Source organism: Phocoena phocoena, chromosome X, assembly GCF_963924675.1.
Source record: "Phocoena phocoena chromosome X, mPhoPho1.1, whole genome shotgun sequence".
Classification (NCBI taxonomy): domain Eukaryota; kingdom Metazoa; phylum Chordata; class Mammalia; order Artiodactyla; family Phocoenidae; genus Phocoena; species Phocoena phocoena.
In genome coordinates this window covers 86,131,672-86,152,071 of record NC_089240.1, presented here as the reverse complement: position 1 = coordinate 86,152,071, position 20,400 = coordinate 86,131,672, and the positions used below count along the sequence as shown (strand labels likewise).

The 20,400-nt window shown below is 44.6% G+C and overlaps 2 protein-coding genes across 2 annotated transcripts; one reads left to right on the top strand and one right to left on the bottom strand.

Annotated features, from left to right (window-relative positions):
• The first annotated feature begins 2,727 nt into the window (after window positions 1-2,727).
• TCEAL2 (transcription elongation factor A like 2) lies at window positions 2,728-4,667 on the top strand. The gene is made up of 3 exons (XM_065901121.1): window positions 2,728-2,852; window positions 3,378-3,449; window positions 3,811-4,667. The coding sequence occupies exon 3, from the start codon at window positions 3,837-3,839 to the stop codon at window positions 4,479-4,481; it is 645 nt and encodes a 214-aa protein (XP_065757193.1). The 5' UTR covers window positions 2,728-2,852; window positions 3,378-3,449; window positions 3,811-3,836; the 3' UTR covers window positions 4,482-4,667.
• A 12,509-nt stretch (window positions 4,668-17,176) lies between these two features.
• Window positions 17,177-17,729, bottom strand: TCEAL6 (transcription elongation factor A like 6). The gene is given in 2 exon segments (XM_065901221.1): window positions 17,177-17,206; window positions 17,208-17,729. Coding segments are annotated over 2 exon segments (552 nt in total).
• Window positions 17,730-20,400: the final 2,671 nt, after the last annotated feature.

Sequence of the window (20,400 nt, the reverse complement as noted above, 5' to 3'; positions counted from 1 at the left end):
CAGATAGATGAAATGGACAAATTCATATAAAGACACAAACTACCGAACTTGACAAATAGAAATAGAAAGAAAAGTAACATTACTGAAAGTGGAAGGGTATGGAACTCCAGGACTTCATCCCCTGGACCCCAAAAGCAGTTACTAAACTGGCAAAAACTATCAGAATCAACTTTTGCAGAACTCTGGAATCTAGTCAAAAAATTACAACTGGGGGAAATTTGGTGCAGAAAGAAGCTCCTGCTTTGTGGCAAGAAATTTTAAACTGCCTGTCTACCATCACCCATGCCCCAAATTGGCAGTAGTTTGTGAATGGCAGCCCACTATCCTGGTTAAGATTGCTAGTGACAGGAGGAGGAATTTGGATCCTATTCTCATAGAAATGTGATTGATCTTGGTCTGTCTGGTGGCGGCCTCAAGGACCAGCACAAAATTTCCCTTTGTCACAGAAGACTGAGAGCATTCCCAGGACTGGAACTGGAATAGTAACTTCCTGGGTGGAATTTGCCAAAAGTATTTAAAGTCATAGGTATTGGCCACAGCAGCTTGGGGCAAGGAACAACATTTGGGATAAGCAAGAGACAGACTGAGAAGCCTAGGTAGGAAGCGTTAGGGAAAAGAGATACATGGCGAAACAAGCACTTTTAAACACTCACGTACACTGGGGAATCAAGAAGTTTATGTACATGCCCGAGATTGAACACATGATCAGAAAAGGCCACAGAAGACCCTAAGCATTCACCTTAGTTGGCCTTCAGGCTCTGCACAAGTAGAAAGTAAAGCATTTAAAAAGTGCTCCAGCGCAGAGCTCATCTGTAAAGACTGGGAAAGTAGGTTTTTTTTTCTTTTGTTGGCTGTAGGCATTTAAAGTAACTCTGTCCAAACACCAGTTGACCACTAAGCTAATGAAACACAAACTTCAGTGGCCAAATATGACCAAAAATGCAGAATTTAAAAAAGTATTTTTTAAAAGTCTCTAAACAAGGAAACAATAACCCACAACAGAGAGCAACAAATCCTGTGAAGTGGGGGAATCTGACTTCTAGAGTTGACACTTGCTAATATTCAAAACACCCAGATTCCAACACAAATTTTGAGGTATATAAAGAAATGAGAAAGTATGGTCCATTCACAGGAAATAAAAAAAAATTATTAGAAACTGACTGAGAAAGTTCATGTATTGGACTAACTAGGCAAAGATTTTAGATGAATTGTCTTAAATATGCTCAAAGAGCTAGAGGAAACCCTGGACAATGGACTAAAGGAAATGAGGAGAAGAATGCCTCAGAAGATATAGAATATCAGTAGAGAGATAGAATATAAAGAGTATGAAAAGAAACTAAACAGAACTTCTGGAACTTATAAGTACAATAACTAAAATGAAAAGCTCAGTAGAGGGGTTCAACAGCATGTTTGAGCAGGGAAAAGAATGAATAAGCTAACTTGAGGACAGGTCAATTGAGATCCTTCAGTCTGAGCAGCAGAAAGTGAAAAGAATGAACAAAAATGAACAAAACCTAAGAGACCCATGAGACACCATCAAGCATACTAATATATTCATGATGGGAATCCAAGAAGGAGAAGAGAGATAGAAAGGGGCGGAAAGAATTTTTGAACAAATAATGGATGAAAATTACTCAAATTAGAAGAGAGACAATAATCTGTGCATCCAAGAAGTTCATTAATTCCAATCAGGATAAACTTAAAGAGATCCAAACAAAGACACAGTATAGTCATATCATCAAAACCAAATATATGGCACTACACTGTAGCAACTATAATGTCAATTTTCTAGTTTTTGAGCTGGGTTGTGGTTTCACAAGTGTGAAAGAGGAAAGGGAAGAGAAGGGATGGAAGGAAAGGAAAGAGGGTCAGCAGGGGTCAATGATAAGAGTAAGCTGTGAACCAAGGATGTTGATGAATCTGTTCATCTGTGGTCCATAATTTTAAATGTTTTAATGCATCTTTTTTTCTTTTTTAACATTTTAACTGTCTGACATTCTCTCTAGATGAGAATAGGTTAAACGTTGGAGTGCAAATATCCAGTGTGGAGTGAAGTGAACAGAGAAGACGAGAAGGAAGTTGGTAAAATCAGTTTGGGGTTGTGGATTTTGAGGTCCCGCAGGGATATTCAGGCAGTGGTGTCCAACAGACTGTTGACAAAGAAGGTCTGAGACTCAGGGGAGGGAATAACCTGGATATGTAGATTTGGGAATCATCTGTGTTAAGAGGGAAATGAACAGAGATCAGCCAGGGAGAGAGAACACATGGACCGAGAAGAGCAGAGGCTCAGGACATAGCTGCTACTCAAGGTGACAGCGCAGCTTCCTGGCGAGCACCACCACCAGCGCTCTGGAGTCAGGCGGAGCTGGTCTTGAAAGCGGGCTGTGGGGCTACGTGTGGAGCGCTCTTGGAGAAGTCGAGTACCCTCCCTGTGATCAGCTGTCACAACTGGGGATAAAGGGCATCTCAGAGGGATGCTGAGCGAGGGCCTGAGAGGCGCCAGGTAAAGCACCTGCAGTCAGGAAGCCTCCCCCGATCTGCTCTGTTGGTAACTCCCTCTTTTCCACACACCCCGCCCAGGCCGTCCACAGCTGTCCGGTCCCTGTGGGATGTAGGTGAGGGGGCGGGGCGGGGGGAAACCCGGCTCGGGTGACGCGGCGCTCACGTGACCGGCAGGGCGCTGACTTGGGCAGCAGCTCCCGCGCCCCCCCTTTCCCCGCCCCGAGGTCTGGTCCAGTCGCCCGCGCGGAACCAGCTCCCGGAGCTGCCCGGGTGGCGGGCGAGGGGCCAGCGGGCTTAGGCGAGCCAGAGGAGGCGCAGGCCCGGCCCGGGCGCTGCAGGTCAGTGTGAAGGTGGGCGCTGCTGGCGGCCCGGGTGGGGGTGGAAGCGGATGGGACTAGGATCCGAGAGCAGTGGGGAGAGGGGAAGGGGTTCCGAGATGGGTGAGGAGGGGCACGGGGCGTGGCGCGGGCAGGTGGGGAGGGAGGACCCTGCAACTGGCCCTGCCGCCTCTTCGACGCCCCTCCTCTGTGGCCTCCATCCATTTTCGAGCCTGAAATGAGGTCGCGGGGACGGGGAGAAGCAGTGCGACCTTGAAACATAGACAAATTCTGGAAATAACCCCCCTCTCACACTCTGAGCCTATGAGGAAATATTGATCTCCGCGTAAAGGGGTGGGGGCGGGGCGGGGTGCCTGCCGGGGAGGGGTCCCAGCGACCCAAACAGTTTGTAAAGCATCCTAGTCTGGTCCTGAGGCCTGACAAAAAGATTTGGCGACTGAGGTGCGGGGTCAGGGGAGGTGGGGGAGGCAACGGTGGATGAGGAGGGCCCCGACTGCGTCCTCGGAGCTCCCATCCCCTTCTCCTGTCTGTCTGCAGGTCTGTGAGGCTGTTGTTCCCAGCATTCTGCTAGGCTACAAAAAGAGGAGAAACTTGTTCAGATCCCGGCAGGTCAGTGAAGGAGAGGGCACTGGACAGGCACCCAGAGGGGTGGGAAGTGTGCAGGGCACAGCCCGGGTAGAATTGGGGGCCCCACTGCCCACTTCCCAACACATTTACACACACTCTGCCGTGCTGAGCAAGCGTAGGGGAAAATGGCAGGGTCTGTCTGGGAAATGGTTGGCTCACGTGTGCACGAGGAATGGTGGGGTAAAGGGTGGGCAGAAGGCACACTAGGAAGGCCGGGCCAGGTCAGGGGACCCCTGACAAGGGGTGAGAAGCGACTGCTACTATCCGGACCTGCATTCCATCCCCAAGCCCTCAGTCTCCCTTGTTTCCTCTTTGTCTTCTCTTCCCCCTGCCCCATCCCCAGGACAGGAAAAGGAAGGGACACTCAACATGGAAAAACTCTGCAGTGAAAATGAAGGAAAGCCTGAGAACCAAGGCAAGATGGAAAACAAAGGACAGCCACCGGATGCGGGAAAGCTGGGAGTAGCTTGTACTGTGGAAGACAAGGAAAAGTTAGAAAACAAGGGAAGGATAGATCTCAAGGGAAAGACAGAAGATGAGGAAGTCCTAAAGGATAAAGAAAAGCCAGACAGTGAGGCAAAGCCAAAAGAAGGAAAGCCAGTGAGTGAGGGAAAACCAAAAGAAGGAAAACCAGAGAGTGAGGGAAAGCCAATGAGCGAGGGAAAGCCAAAAGAAGAAAAGCCAGCCAGCGAACCAAGGGCTGCAGGAAAGCGCCCAGCTGGGGATGATGTACCCAGGAAGGCCAAAAGAAAAACCAACAAGGGGCTGGCTCAGTGTCTCAAGGAATACAAGGAGGCCATACACGATATGCATTTGAGCAATGAAGAGATGATAAGAGAATTTGACGAGATGGCCAGGGTGGAGGATGAGGTGAAGAAAACCAGACAGAAATTGGGGGGATTTATGTGGATGCAAAAAAGTTTACAGGACCCCTTCCACCCGAGGGGCCCAAGGGAACTCAGGGGTGGCTGCAGGGCCCCACAAAGGGGCTTTGAAGACATTCCTTTTGTGTAATGCCCCTGGCAGGTGTTTACCAGGCCCTGCGCTTTAAAGTTTTGCAAATACTTTGCTTTAGGCGTCATTCTTGTTATCAACAACTTTTTGATCCAGCTAGAGCACTCTGTCAGTAGGGGATTTTTACCCATGTGCATTACAAAGGCGTTATGATTCTTGAAAAAAATAAAGCAGCTTATAATATCATCTACAGAATCGGTCCACTTTTGTAAAAGAACAGAAATTTATATGGTACATCTATGCACAGGAAAAATAGAAAACTTTGTTCACTAAAAGGTTAACAGTGGTGGGCTTCCGTGGTGGCACAGTGGTTGAGAGTCCGCCTGCCGATGCAGGGGACACGGGTTTGTATCCCGGTCCAGGAAGATCCCACATGCCACGGAGCGGCTGGGCCCGTGAGCCATGGCCGCTGAGCCTGCGCGTCCGGAGCCTGTGCTCCGCAACGGGAGAGGCCACAACAGTGAGAGGCCCGCGTACCGCAAAAAAAAAAAAAAGGTTAACAGTGGTTTTATGAGTTGTGAGATTGTGGGTGATTTATTTTCTTTGTTTTCTTTCTACTCATCTGTTTAAATTTTCCTAAGGAACACAGATTACTTTTCTTATAAAGAAATGCTAAAATATAAAAAAGGAAAGCAATACATAAAAAGCAATACAAAGAACTGTTTACTGAGTTTATGAAGGCAGTGGAGACACTGTAAATTCTTGTTGTCAGAACTTAAAATGTTATGTAAAACTCACATTACTTCTGGACTTGTATCTGGCGGAATCAACTTGGCAGCTATAACAGATCAATTGCTATAAAGAGCAGTCTTGTCATCTGTGAAATGGGAATAATAATTGCCTCACAGGATTGTGGAATGGATTAGATGAGGTACTGAGTATGTAAGCTGTGTTAGGCTGGCTTCTACCTTTTCCCCTATACTGGCAGGACCAGGACCTCATCAGACACTTGGAAGAGGGTTGATATACATCTCACCTATGCCCAGAAATAAGTTCCAGGAAGCCAAAAGGTGGGTACAACCCTCCCCTGGGTATTGCCATGTTTGCTGGGCACTGTGCCATTTCTCATGAGTCCTCCATCTTCCTAAGGTCCTCACTGCTGCTGATGGACTGATGTCCTCAAGATGACAAAGCTCAGTTGATTTCTCTGGAGTCCCCAGTGAGCCCTAAACCTGCCCCACACCATGACACTGATCGAAGTGAGGATAAAGCCCTTTTCTTCACTTTAGAGTTATACTTATCCAAGTGGTAATACCTCAGTGCTCCTTTGGTCACTAAAGGATTTCAGATTTTACATACAGCCATCTTTTCATCAGATTCAGATATGGGAAGCTGGGATAAAATTTGAGTGGTGCACACTGTGCTTTTCTCACCTGTCAGTACCTTCTCTGCTCCATTCCTTTTTCTTTAGAGGAAATTATCTCCTAGGAGACTCCTACCGGGTCCTGCATTACAAGGTTAGCACACCTACCCATACTTGTGATTTTTAGAGCATTGCTACTCAAATAGTGGTCCATGGACCAGCTGCATCAGCATCATCTAAGAGATAGAAATGCAGGATCTCAGGTCCCCATCCTAGACCTACTGATTCAGAATCTTCATTTAAACAAGATCTTCAGGTGATTCCTGTGCACTTTAAAGTTTGCAAAGCACTGGTTTATAAGGAGACTCTCCTTAGCCTCCCACTCCCACCATCATGTGAAATATGTGCCTAAAAGGATAAATACATGTGCAACATAAGATACATCCTGCAGATTATTAAGTAGGCCTGTGTTTGTTGAACTGCAGTTCCACATCCCCAACAGTAGTAGAACCTGAAACAAATTCAATGAGTCAACACCTGAAATTGTTTAATGAAGTAGGGTAGAATAGCATTGGTTAGAGCTAAACAGTAAATATCAGATTGTATCCCAGGTAGGTAGGGTGAGTATTGTTTTGTGAAATTTGTATTTCACTTATATATGTATGTATGTTTGTATACCTTGAGTTGTGATGAAAAATAAATTTCTGATTGTGGGCTAAACTTTTTAAAAATTGAGAAACACTGCTTTGGACTCTGCTTCTCACACAATTTGTCCTTTTTATCCTGGTACCTCTAATGCCTAGCACAGTGCCTGTCAAGTAATAGGTTCTTAATAAAATTTTAAATGATGATAGCTGAGTTAGGCATTCTTGCCTCAGACCATTCCAGGTCTAGATAAATAACTGTGGACTCTATTTCTCTAGCAGGGTTTACTTGCAGTTCCAAATGAAACGCCATGTAGAAGGGTTTGTACCACAAATTTAACTCTATCTCATTTCATTAATGCATGCATGTTTTTAAAGTGTGCAAAGTTGCCACGATAAAATCACCAGAGGACTTTGTTGAAAATGTGAACTCCTTACCCCCACTTCGGATCCACTGAGTCGAGCGCTGGAATCTCCTTTTTTTTTTTCGGTACATGGGCCTCTCAACTGTTGTGGTCTCTCCAGTTGCGGAGCACAGGCTCCGGACGCGCAGGCTCTGGATGTGCAGGCTCAGCGGCCATGGCTCACGGGCCCAGCTGCTCCGTGGCATGTGGGATCCTCCCAGACCGAGGCACGAACCCATGTCCCCTGCATCGGCAGGCGGACTTTCAACCACTGCGCCACCAGGGAAGCCCTGGAATCTCCATTTTTAACAAGCTTCCTAGGTGATTCTGATTCACACTAAAGGCTAATGTCCACTGACTTGTATATTCATTATGATTGCAGTTGTATTAAGTGTAAACCATAAGGTGAGCAGAAGAGTTGCAATGTTTATTTGGTGGGTGTGGGGGAGAGCTGAAGGCCTTTGTAAGGTACAAAAGTTTGGGAGTAAGAATCCATAAAGGCAAGGATTAATATATCTACTGAAGAGAACCTGAAACTGTTTTTAGAGCAAATCATGACTATAAACAAAGGCAAATGGAACTCATCTCATAGGATGGTGTATTTCCTTCTTTAGATGCCATAACTATGACAGCTAAACAGTTCCATTGCTAAAGAAGACTCATGGGACCTCAAATGTCAAAGCTTGCAAATCTGTAGTTTAGCACAGGGGGAAAAAAAGGATGCAATGTAGCAATAGCATTGAGGATATGCCTCACAGCCAAGAGCTGTCTCATACCCAGGGGTCTAAAGTGGCCAGATGCAAGCTCCAATTGCCTTCCCTCTCTATAAGAGCCCTGGAAATATGCACTTCTTTTGGAATAGGAACCACTGATGTGTTCACAGAGTACCTTAGAACCAGAGAGCACAAAATGGAGTCAGCCCGGGATTCTCTTGCAGTGATGGTTACGTAGGCATATTCTTGCTATGTTGTAGCTCTTCAACAGCAGAGCGCTTGGTGTGTGTGTGGGGGGGGGGGGATGTTCACCAAGACGAGGTGCAAATGATCAACCTTTTTGTTACCAATAAGCAAAGCTGACAAGCTGGTACAAACCATCCAAACTCCTAGGGCCAATGGTTCTAAAACAACACTCTTAGTATGCTTCATGCCTTTACCATGAGTCAGTAACTTACAGGTGCATTTCTTATTTTAGTAGACCAGCTTGGGCAAATCCCAGTCTTGCTGGAATTAACCCTCTAAAAACAATATGCCTTTTACCCTCCTCCTCACAGTGTAATAACAGCTGAATAGGGGTACCCTTTCTCACTGCAGGCACAACTCCCAGTGAGTACTGCTAACATGGCCCTCGCTTATTTGCTAGAAATCTCTCCATCTTCCCATTGGGGTTCAGTCTCCACCCTCCTCCACCCTGCTCTACATCCCAGGGAATCCGACCTGTATTGATTACATCAAAGGGCTCCCTTGTCCTTTGGGAGTAAGTGGTGGACAATGTGGTCAGGAACTTTATTTCCCAGCTTGTTCCCTGTAGTGTCACCAGATGCTGACAGTCTCTTCTCTAAAGTTTCCTGGGGGGTTGCCCTCTCCAAATAGGCTCTGTATCTCAAGCTTTCAGTAACCCCTCTTTCCCTTTGTCCCTCAGGCCTAGATAATCCTACCTTTACTAGCCATGGAGTATTGCACTACCCCTGTGGTTCTCCAGTACCCTTCCCACATCTTTGTATACTGCACTTTTTAAAAAAGTCTCAAATTTTCTAATGCAGATGGGCTCCCTCTTTCCTGTCATGAACTTCTCAGATACAGTAATAGATACTAGAAGTTACCCCAGAAATTGGGTTACTAATTTGAGGAGGGAAAAATAACCTCTTTGCACTGGGGGTTGGGAGAGTACGGGGCAGGTGTTAGGAGAGGTTCATTGGTACATGGCATGTAGTAGTATCACACTTACTCAGCACCACAGGTGGCATAGAATGAAGTACAGGTGGAATCCAAAGTTTGGGGAATCAAGCTGCTGTGTCATTTAAGCACTGTGTCAAAAATCATTATCCAAAAGGTTGTGGAGTTTTCCATGTTCATCTGATGGTCCTAAAGAATATGCATAGGAAAAAGGAAATTGAAAGCCATATAATACAACAGAAAACACATGTAGAGCGCCAGAAAGCCTGCATGGCATGTTTGAAGAAGTTCCTCATCTTGGGGATGGAAAAAAAGCTGAGGACCAAGCTCAGGTCCTCATACTGTCACTGAGTTCCACTGCCAATTAAATGCCCTACCTGCTATGGATTTTACAATAAGGTAAAAACACTAGTAGGGAAAGAGTGGAGCCCTGATATATGGGATAGGATATTTGTGCAGACATGCTCCAAGGCATTAAAAATCATTGGTGAGAGGGTCACGGACATCCTTGAAGATTTCTGTGGGCCTGTGCTCTGTAGGCTGGAGATTATGGTGGAGAATGCTGTGGTGGAATTGGGCTACTTGATCTTAGTGTGAATGAAGGGATCCCAGAGTGCTAGAGGTCAGGTGACAGTGCTTAATCATATGTGACAAGGTGAGTGCAACTACTACAATGAGCCACAGTGATAAAATGGTAATTAGAGGATGTTTGACCCACAGGGATCTGTGGTGATGGCTAATCAGAGCATTCTTAAAAATGAAATAATTGGGCAGCCTATAGGATGCTTCCTGACATATTGAGGCAGAAAAAAATTCTAGGTCTGCTGTTTCCTAATTCGAGTTGCTGTAGTGGGGTTTTTCAACTTCTCATCCAACTGAGGGGAAGGCAGATTACCTCTAAGGTAGGACCCGGCAGCCACTGGTGTATACTATGAATCTTACATGAAATCTTTTCCAGTGGAACCTGCAGACACTTTTCAGGGTGACTGTGCCCTAGGGACATAGAAATACCAAGACATCCTGGGAGTTACTAGCTAAAGGCTCTGAACTGGTGCTAATCTCTAGACTGAGGGAGAGAGAGAGGCAAAAGGACAGACAATGCAGAAAAGATTGTGACAGTCTAATGGGATATGGTGGGGAAAAAAATCTAATGTATATACAACTGACCCTTGAAAAACATGGGTTTGAACTGCTTGGTCCACTTATATGCAGATTTTTTTCAAGAAATATACAAAAATATGTGTGTAGAACATTGTGTGCAATATTTATATTGAAGTAGATAGCCTATTCTTACATAGGCATAAGGTGACTGATATAAAATTAATAATGTGTTAGTTTTTTTACAACTCTGCTTTCAAAGAATTACATTACCATACAATATACTTCTTTCTGTCTCACAATTGGAGAAACTGTGTATCAGCCTATCATCATCACAGACAGGTGTTTTTCTTTAATGTAATAATGTTTCAGTGCTGTATTATGAATATGACTGTAATACTATATGCCATAAGAATTTTATAATGGTTCATTCATTAATGCCTAGGCTAGGCTACCATGAAACAATGGTATTGATTACACTATGCTACTATAAAGCAATTATATTACTGCTTCTTTGTTATCAATGCATGAATCCTTATACCTGTAAATAAATATGAAGTTCTTTTTCACATGATCTTTTCATTTTTGAAGTCTAGTGTTAGTAATACATATAACAGCTACAGTGTTTTGCATCACATAAGACATTATTGATGTAAGCATTGACAGGCTATGTAAACAAACAATGTAAACTTACAGTATTGATAAATACAATACAGTACTGTACATATATTTTCTCTTCCTTATGATTTTCTTAATAACATTTTCTTTTCTCTAGCTTACTTTGTTGTAACCGTATATAACACATATAACACACAAAATATGTGTTAATCAACTCTTTATGTTATCAGTAAGGCTTCCATTCAACAGTAGACTATCAGTAGTTAAGTTTTGAGGGAGTCAAAAGATGTACATGGATTTTCAACTGTGTAGGGGGTCAGCACTAATAAACCCTGCATTGTTCAAGGGTCAAATGTATAATCAAAGTCTCAGAAGAAGAGGGGATGAAATACTATGAAGAAATAATGGAAGATTGACTTCTGGCATGGGAACACGAGGAGCCCCACTGACCTGATCCCCAGTGAAAGTAGTAAAAATCATATTTTAAATAAAACGAAATCAGCCATTAAAGGCCTTTGGAAATGGTCCTAAGGACAAACAGCACACGAAGAAATATCTGCTCAAGAAAATCTACACAAATTCAGTAAGAAAGCTAAAAGCCTCTAATATTTGAACCAAGACTGCTTCCTCCCCACTTTCCAAGTTCAGTGAGCTGGATACTCCATTCCAGACTGCCGTAGCCAAAACACAGGGCTCTCTCTCCCCCACATCCCAGCTGTGTGAGACACTGTCAGGTAATAAATGTCTTATTTTAAGCCACTAAATTTAAAGTAATTTGTTACATAGTAATAGAAAACTAACACAGATATTGGCACTGAAAGTACCAAATACCTAAAAATGTGGAAGTGGCTTGGAAACTGGGCAGTGGGTGGAGGCTGGAAGAACTTTGAGGAACATTATTGCTTTGAACCACCTGTAAGTAAAAATATACACCTCATAGACCCTGCTAGCACAGGTCCAGAAGGATGTGAGGAGCATGTTATTGGAAACTGGAGGCATGAGATCCTCATATGCAGTAGCAGAATGATTAGTGAAATTATCTCCAACAGTTCACTGGAAAGCAGCACTTGTAAGGGATAAACTTGAACATTTAGCTGAAGGGATTTCCAAGCAAATTGCTGAGGTATGGCCTGGTTTCTTCTTACTATTTATATCAAAAAGTGGCAGGAGAGAGATAAATTGAGGGAATATCTGTTAAACAAAAAGAAAATAGGACTTGATGATTTGGGAAATTCCCATTCTATTCAAATGGCAAAATACACTAAAATTAAGAGATACCTTCTGAAAGAATGACACAAAGAAAAAGTTGAGTGTGTAACTAGTATAACCTTTTGCTGAAACCTCCAAAAGTTAAAAAAGTCAGAGTACTCAGTCACACAAAGCTTATTTTTCAGCAAAACCTGACAGCCTCTAAGAAGCTTAAGGGGTCTAGAGGTCAAAGAAGTCAATAATTTGAAGTATGGGAATGATTTAATGTACCACTACTGGCTTGGTGATGGAGTCACCATGTGGCAAGGAATATGCACATCCTTTAGGAGCCTAATGCATGCACACTCAGCCACCTCAGCTGGAGCCAAAGATAGAGAAAAATCTTCTCAGAGATAATTGTGTGTGTAGATTTTGTCCAGTGGAGTAAAACCCAGTGCAATTTATTCGAGAATAGCAAGGTTCTTAAGAAAATTATATCAATGGAAATATTGTCAGCTTGGAATGAAAGAGACAGAAGAGCACAAAATGAAAGCAGAATATCTGAACCCCCAAATTTTTCTGGTGGGAAGCAGCCTGATAAAGCTACTTAACTGGGAACACATGCTACTTTTAATTAAAAAGGAAGGATGAATCAGAGGACAGAACCAAGAGCTCAGAATAAAGAGCTAAGAGTCAAGAGTCTGGAGCCATAAGCACAGAGGGTGAAGCTAAGAGCCACAGAGGACTATTCTCAGGTCTTGAAATCTAACAATGGAAGTCCAGCACTTTTGGGATAGTGACTCCTTTTTATCTTCCGTTTTCCCCATTTTCATTTATAACTGTTATCCTGTGCCTCTCCCATCATTATATATGTTGGGAGTTTTGTGGGCAGAAAATTTGTGTCTTTAGTTTCATAGGTCCACAGAGGAGATGAATATCTTTAGGAACTGCACTTAATGAATTATGCCCAAGATTCTCATCCACATCTGGTTTAGATAATTTAGATGATGAGATTTTGACTTCTGAGCTAACACTGTAATGGGATGAGATTCTTGGGAACCTTGGGAGAAGGTGAATGTATTTTGCATTTGGGAAGGACATGAATCTTTGGGGATCAGAAGGCAGACTGTGGTAAGCATAATTTTAAGATGGCCTACCAAATTACCAGCCGATGGTGTATATATACCTTCTTCAAGTTATTCAGTCAAACACTAATCCATATATTTCTGTGAAGTCATCTTGTAGATGTAATTAGGGTCTCAAATCAGTTGGCCTTAACATAGGAAGATTATCTAGGTGAGCCTTACCTAATCATATCATCCGTTTAAATAAGGGGTCTAGAGTTAGAGACAGAAAAGTCAGAGATAAGAAGCATGAGAAAGAGTCAATGTGCTATTGCTGGCTTGAGAATAGAGTGAGTCTCATGGTAAAGAATGCAAGTAGCCTCTACAAACTGAAAACAGCCTGACCACCAGCAAAAAACTGTACGACCACAATCCTACAGCTGCAAGGAACTGAATTCTGAAAACAACATAAATGAACTTGGAAGCAGATTTTTTCCCCAGAGTTACTAGAAGAGAACTTGGTTTGGCTGACATCTTGATGTTAACTTTGTGACACCCTGAGCAATTTAATTTAATTTAATTTAATTCTCTCCAAGTCCCTGACCAATCTTTTAATCATTGCACATGAACCAGAGTAGATCCATACCTACCGCCACGATGTCTTCACACAAAAATTCTACCCACTGGTATCATTTCTCTTTCCCACTCTTTTCTGAGTCATTCCTGAGTGGGGCTATAGTGCAGCAGACATCCATTTCCACCTACTGTCAACACACCAAGAAGATACATCCATGAACTGGACCACTGTTGTATCCTTCTTTTTCTAACTGGTCTTGAGGAACTCCCCATGAGACAATATATGTTTTGAGAGAGAGAGAATGAAGTAACAGGAGTAGGTCTGTAATTTACTTGTGCCTTCTTTACTTACCCAGGCCCAGTCTTTTAAATCCATTTGCAATTAATGGTAGAAAGCTGGTGCTCACACCAAACTTTATTATTCAAAAGAGTATATAGAAACAAGTTCATAGTGGATGTCTCATTTGCACAGAAAATTAAAACCTCATGATCAGATGTTAAGTCTTTACCAAGGACTGGTAGCAAGCTACAAGCAGTTTTCAAATGGAGACTAGTTGCCAACAGAAGAGGGCATGTTGTTTTCTCTAAAACACTAGGGTGTGTACTGTCATTTTACTACTGGGGCTTTCTAAGGCTTCATAGACTCTGTCTAGCAGGAATACAATACAATCGGGTCTGCAGAGTCATGAAGCTGAAGTGTCAGAGAAACTTGCCCTACAGCCTGGACCTACTGTAGATCTTTTTCTTGCTCTGGGCACCACTCAGAACTGGGAATCATAGGGAGTTCAAGCACAAAACCAACATGATATATGTTGTCTCTAAAACCCGAGTCCTTAATTCCCCCAGGCTAAGTGGAGAAAGACCATCTGCTGGTAGCTCAACTGCTATTCCTCCAGGGAAGCCCCTCACCCCTGGCCTCCCACCCTGGCAGGCATGCTTCTGTTCTTTTCTGAGGCTATGCTCCTGTGGCAACACAGAGCCCTTCACTGGGCCCTTTTACAGCACAGATTCCACAGCTGTTTAGTTTCACTTTGCAGAACCTGTCTTCTGGGCTTAAGAAATTCCACTTTCTCCAGCCCAGGAGCTCTCCTTGGTGCTGCTGAGTGTATATTTCTTTAACTAATGACAGCTCTAGCTGTGACTTGCAGTAGTTCCTATCCAGGCCGTGAAGCCCATGGCTTGCGGATCATTTTGGAATTGTAAGTAACACCTGTTCGACAACTGAAGTTATTTTTCCAAGGTTATTTGTGTAGACAGAGGCTAAACTTGGAGAAAAAATTGAGTTCCTAAATTAGTCATTATTATTTACACTTTTAATAAGTACCTACTATTTGTCAGGTACTGTGCTGGGCACTAGGGATACAAGTACGAAATGGACTGGATATTCTTTGCAATGCAAAGAGTCCAGTGCCAAGCTTCTCAATTTTTTGAAAACCACAGCCCAGTCAGAAATATACTTTTCATCACAACTCATGGTGCACATACATACATACATAAGTGAAATACAAATTTCACAAAACAATATTCACCCTATCTTCAATTTGATATTTTATATTTGACTCTAATCAACTTTATTCTAGTTCATTAAAAAATTACAAGTCCTGACCCAGTGAATTAATTTCAAGACCTACTAATGCACGGGGGGAGGGGTAACTGCAGATTGACAAACATGGGTCTGTTTAATAATCTATGATGTGTATCTTATATGGGGCATATACTTATCCTTTCAGGCACATCCTTCATGTGAAGGTGGGAGTGGGAAGCCTAAAAAGAGTCTCCCTCTAAGCCAGTGATTCTCAAACTTCAATGTGCATAGGAATCAGCTGGGGATCTTGTTAAAATGAAGATTCCAACTCAGTAGGTCTGAGTAGGGCCTGGGACTCTGCATTTCTAATTAGCTCGCAGGTTATGCTGATGCAGCTGGTGTATGCACCACATATTCACTGATAAGGATCTAAAAATCAAATATGTTGATGGGTCTGCTGAACTGCTAACGCAGGGCCTGACAAGAGTTTCCTGGGAGAGAATTCAACCTAGGAAGGAGAGACTGCAGGTGAGATATTAACCTGTGAGAATAGCACAGTTTCTACCATGCAGATATTTCCACCCTGGTCTAACCTGTAACATCTGAATTTGGTAAGAAGGATGCTTATGTATGCAAAAACACGCAAACCAACAAAATATACAAAAATGATCATTTTGCTTAAAAAGAGTCTGAAAGGTACTAGTCTCAAGTAGCACTAGGGGGATACTCACAGGTAACAGGGTAACCGTAACTCTAAAGTGAAGAGAGGGCTTTATCCACACTTCTATAGAGGTCAAGGGTAGGTGGGCAGTGACTCCAGAGAAATTGATATGGCTTTGGCACCTTACACCCTCCAGCTCATTACACAGTATCAGTAATGAGTACAGGACCCAGGAGAAGAGGCACAGTGCCCAGCAGACATGGCAGTATCCCGGAGAGAGTGGCACCTATCTCTCAGCTGCCTGAACTTGTTCCTGGGCACAAGTGAGACCTCACTCAGTTCTCCTCTAAGAGTCTGATTCCATCCACGTCCCTGCTAGTGCATGAGAGTGGTATGGGAGCCATTCTTTCCCCAGGTATCTGGTGGGGGCTAGGTCACAACACATCTCATATACTCAGTACCTCATTTGATCCACTTGGTAGTCCCATGAGGCAAATATTATACCCATTTTACAGATGACAACACTGACCCTTACAACAGTGTGTCTGTTATAACTGCCAAGTTGATTCCTCTAGCTCTGGGTGCCAGAGTTAATATCAGTTTTACCTATTATTGTACATTCTAACAACAGGAATATTGTGTCTTCATTGCTCTCAAAAACTCACTGAACAGTCCAATCACTTATCATGTATTGTTTTCTGGTCTTAGTTTTTTTTTTTTTTTTTTCAGTAAATTGCTTTCTTTATTTTTGGCTCCGTTGGGTCTTCGTTGCTGCACGCAGGCTTTCTCTAGTTGCAGCGAACAGGGGTTACTCTTCTTTGCAGCATGCGGGCTTCTCATTGCAGTGGCTTCTCTTGTTGTGGAGCATGGGCTCTAGGCATGCAGGCTTCAGTAGTTGTGGCTCACAGGTTCTAGAGCACAGGCTCAGTAGTTGTGGCGCATGGGCTTTGTTGCTCCACGGCATGTGGGATCTTCCCAGACCAGGGATCGAACCTGTGTCCCCTGCATTGGCAGGTGGATTCTTAACTACTGTGCCACCAGGGAAGTCCCTTAGTTGTTTTTTAATGACTAACATAATGCATATCATTTAGGAAAAAGCAGAGATGAGTGAGCAAAGAAAAGAAAGATAAAGAATCACACATGGTTGGAGCCATAGGACGGTAAAGGACTCAGAGAAAGGACAGCAGTGCCCATTGACATGGTTCCAACTAGGAGAAGACATGGGGATGGGCACATCTGCAGAGGAATGGCGTGGAGGTACCATCAGGTGACTGGACTTATTTTTGAGTGCAGGTGAGACTTACTTTTGGCTACCAAAGCAAGAAAAAAGCATCACTTAATTTTTAGATTTTTTTGTGCACAGATGCATTACACAAACATTTATACTTTTTCAAAAATGGTTTGATACTATATATTCGATTCTGAAAACTGTTTTTTCTTTATTGTTGTTTTACAGTGTACCATGAACATCTCCTCCATGCACGTGGGTGAAAATCCCCTACTGAAACACAGAGAGCACTGTAGTTGGATCAAAAGGCTGCTGGTAATGAGAGTGACACCTAAAGCAAAGAATCAGCTTAAGGTTAAAGCACATAGCCTGGCAAATGCCTGCCAGGGAAAGCAGGGTCAGCGATATTCTCACCAGAGGAGTCAGAATTGAAGGCCAAAGGCATTAAAGATATGGGATATCATGTAAGCGCCTCTGGCCCCTACCTCCGCCCCTCATTCCCCTGACACCCCGTTGGCCCCTTGGGGTGAATGGATCCTGTACATCTCTTTGCATCCAATGAAAACCACCCATTTTCTGTCTTTTCCTTAGCTCTTCCTGAGCCCTTGACATATCTGCACATTCTGTCATCATCTCCTCACTGCCCAGATGCCTTTCCTGTAAGTTGTTCTGATAGTCCTTGGGGGAATCGTCCATCCCCCTGTCCGTTTTTCTTTTTGCTTTCCGGGGCACATAGTCTTCAGCAGTGCGCTTTTCGGCAGCCCGCGGCTGACTCTCTGGCTTTGCCTGGGATTCCAGCTTGCCCTCACCGTGTGGTTTTCCCTCAGCTTCGGACTTGTCCTGCTTTTCTCTCTTCCTCTCATCTTCTGGTTGTCCCTGGTCTTCTGGCCGTCCCTCATTCTGGAGCTCTCCCTCGTGTTCTGACTTCCCCTCCACTTCTGGCTTTTCTTCCTCATCTGACTTTCCTTGATTTTCAGGCTCTACTTCATTTTCTGGCTTTCCTTCGCTTTCCAGCTTTCCTTCATTTTCATTGCAGAGTTTTTCCATGTTGAGATGTCCCCTTGTTTTCCTGTCCTGGGGGATGGGAAGCGGTGGGGTTGGGGGAGAGAGACAAGAGTAAACAAGGGAGACTGAGGCCTTGGGGGTGGAATGCAGGTCCGGATAGTACTGGCATCTCACCCTTGTCAGCGTTCCCCTGACCTGGCCCAGCCTAGTGTGCCTTCTGGCCACCCTTTACCCCACCATTCCTCCTGCACTGAGAGCCAACCATTTCCCTGGCAGGCCCTGCCACCTTGTACCATCCTTCAGCGTGGCAGAAAGTGTGTATATTATATATGGGGGGGATGGGCAATGGGGCCCTCAAATTCTGCCCAAGCTGTGCCCTCCACACCCAGCCCCAGCTCTGTGCCTGTCCAGTGCCTCTCCCTCCTTCCGCTGACCTGCAGGGATTCTGGAAAGATTCCTCCTCCTTTTCTAGCCTTGCAGAGTGCTGGGAACAGACATGCAGACCTGTAGACAGACAGGAGACAGAGAGGGGCTGCACGGTCAGCAGATTGAGGTCCCTTTCCTGAATCAGGGCCCTCCTCATCCAACGGTTCCCCCCATCCTCCCCTGACCCCGCACCTCAGTCGCCAAATCTTTTTGTCAGGCCTCAGGACCAGACCAGGATGCTTTACAAACTGTTTGGGTCGTTGGGACCCCTCCCGGGCAGGCAACCCGCCCCGCCCCCACCCCTTTACGCGGAGATCAATATTTCCTCATAGGCTCAGAGTGTGAGAGGGGGGTTATTTCCAGAATTTGTCTACCTTTCACTGTCGCACTGCGGGGGCGCACTCCCCCACCCCCAATTTCAGGCTCCAAAATGGATGGAGGGCGCAGAGGAGGGGCGTCGAAGAGGCGGCAGGGCCCGTTGCAGGGTCCTCCCTCCCTCCCTGTCCACGCCACGCCCCGTGCCCATCCTCACCCATCTCGGGACCCCTTCCCCTCTCCCCGCTGCTCCCGGATCCTAGTCCCATCCGCTTCCTCCCCCACCCGGGCCGCCAGCAGCGCCCACCTTCACACTGACCTGCAGCGCCCGGGCCGGGCCTGCGCCTCCTCTGGCTCGCCTAAGCCTGCTCGCCCCTCGCCCCTCGCCCGCCACCCAGACAGCTCCGGGAGCTGGTTCCGCGCGGGCAACGCGAGCGACGGCGCCGGGACCAGATTGCAGGGTGCCCGGCCAGTCACGTGAGCGCCACGTCACCGGAGCTCGGTCTCCCCCCAGTCCCAGAGGGACCGGACAGCTGAGGACTGTGTGGGAGCAGGGCGGTTGGAGAAGTAGGAGTTACTGACAGAGCAGGAGGGGAGAGGCTTCCTGACTGCAGGTGCTTTACCTGGTGCCTCTCAGGTCCTCGCTCAGCATCCCTCTGAGATGCCCTTTATCCCCATTTGTGACAGCCGATCACAGGGAGGGTACTCGATTTCTCCAAGAGCGCTCCACACGTAGCCCCACAGCCCACTTTCAAGACCAGCTCCGCCTGACTCCAGAGCGCTGGTGGTGGTGCCCGCCAGGAAGCTGCGCTGTCACCTTGAGTAGCAGCTATGTCCTGAGCCTCTGCTCTTCTCGGTCCATGTGTTCTCTCTCCCTGGCTGATCTCTGTTCATTTCCCTCTTAACACAGATGATTCCCAAATCTACATATCCAGGTTATTCCCTCCCCTGAGTCTCAGACCTTCTTTGTCAACAGTCTGTTGGACACCACCGCCTGAATATCCCTGCGGGACCTCAAAATCCATAACCCCAAACTGATTTTACCAAATTCCTTCTCGCCTTCTCTGTTCACTTCACTCCACACTGGATATTTGCACTCCAACGTTTAACCTATTCTCATCTAGAGAGAATATCAGACTGCTAAAAAGTTAAAAAAGAAAAAAAGGATGCATTAAAACATTTAAAAATATGGACCACAGGTGCACAGATGCATCGTGTAACCCATGTTTGTCCCTCTTCCTTCTCTTCCATTCCCTTTCTTTTTTTTTCCTCTTTCACATTTGTGAAACCACCACCCAACCCAAGACTAGAAAACTGCCAATAATGTAGCTTCTACAGTGTTGTCACAGACACACACACAAACACACACAGGGTATACGTGTGTCTGAGTGTTCATATGTGTAACTATGGGACACCACTCTTTCTATTTTGATTTGCAAAATACCACATCTTGTCTACACAATTATTAATTACATGTGTGACACAACCAATTCTGATTATATTTCTGATGCATGTGTTTCTTAATTTAGTAAAGCATTTATCTTCCTACAACATTTTGTTCCACCAAAATGTGTATTCTCATTAACACATTAACACCACATAACAAGTAATTTTATCCTCAAAGTTGAATTTATTAACTGAATTCACAATGCCATTAATAACAAGGCTACATGTTTCCCTTTCATCAGTAATACAAAAAATGCATTATTATTGTATTATTATTCCATTAATTTGATGAAAGTAATATCAAATCACTGTTGCTAGTAACTGATTTTCTTTGTAATCATCTGATGATGCTGATTTTAAACTATCATCAATAATTCTTTCCTAAGTTCTTTTGCTAACAGAGCCAACATATTAGGAGCTATCGCTCCTACCTTTGAACATGCACACAAAAACTTGGGATTCAAAATTTGAATAATTAAATTAGAAGAAAAATAATTTCTTCTAAATTAGAAGTTTTGTTCATAGA

Bases quoted from the DNA above. Each gene is read 5' to 3' on its own strand.
- TCEAL2 (XM_065901121.1), top strand. From the start codon at position 3,837: ATGGAAAAACTCTGCAGTGAAAATGAAGGAAAGCCTGAGAACCAAGGC.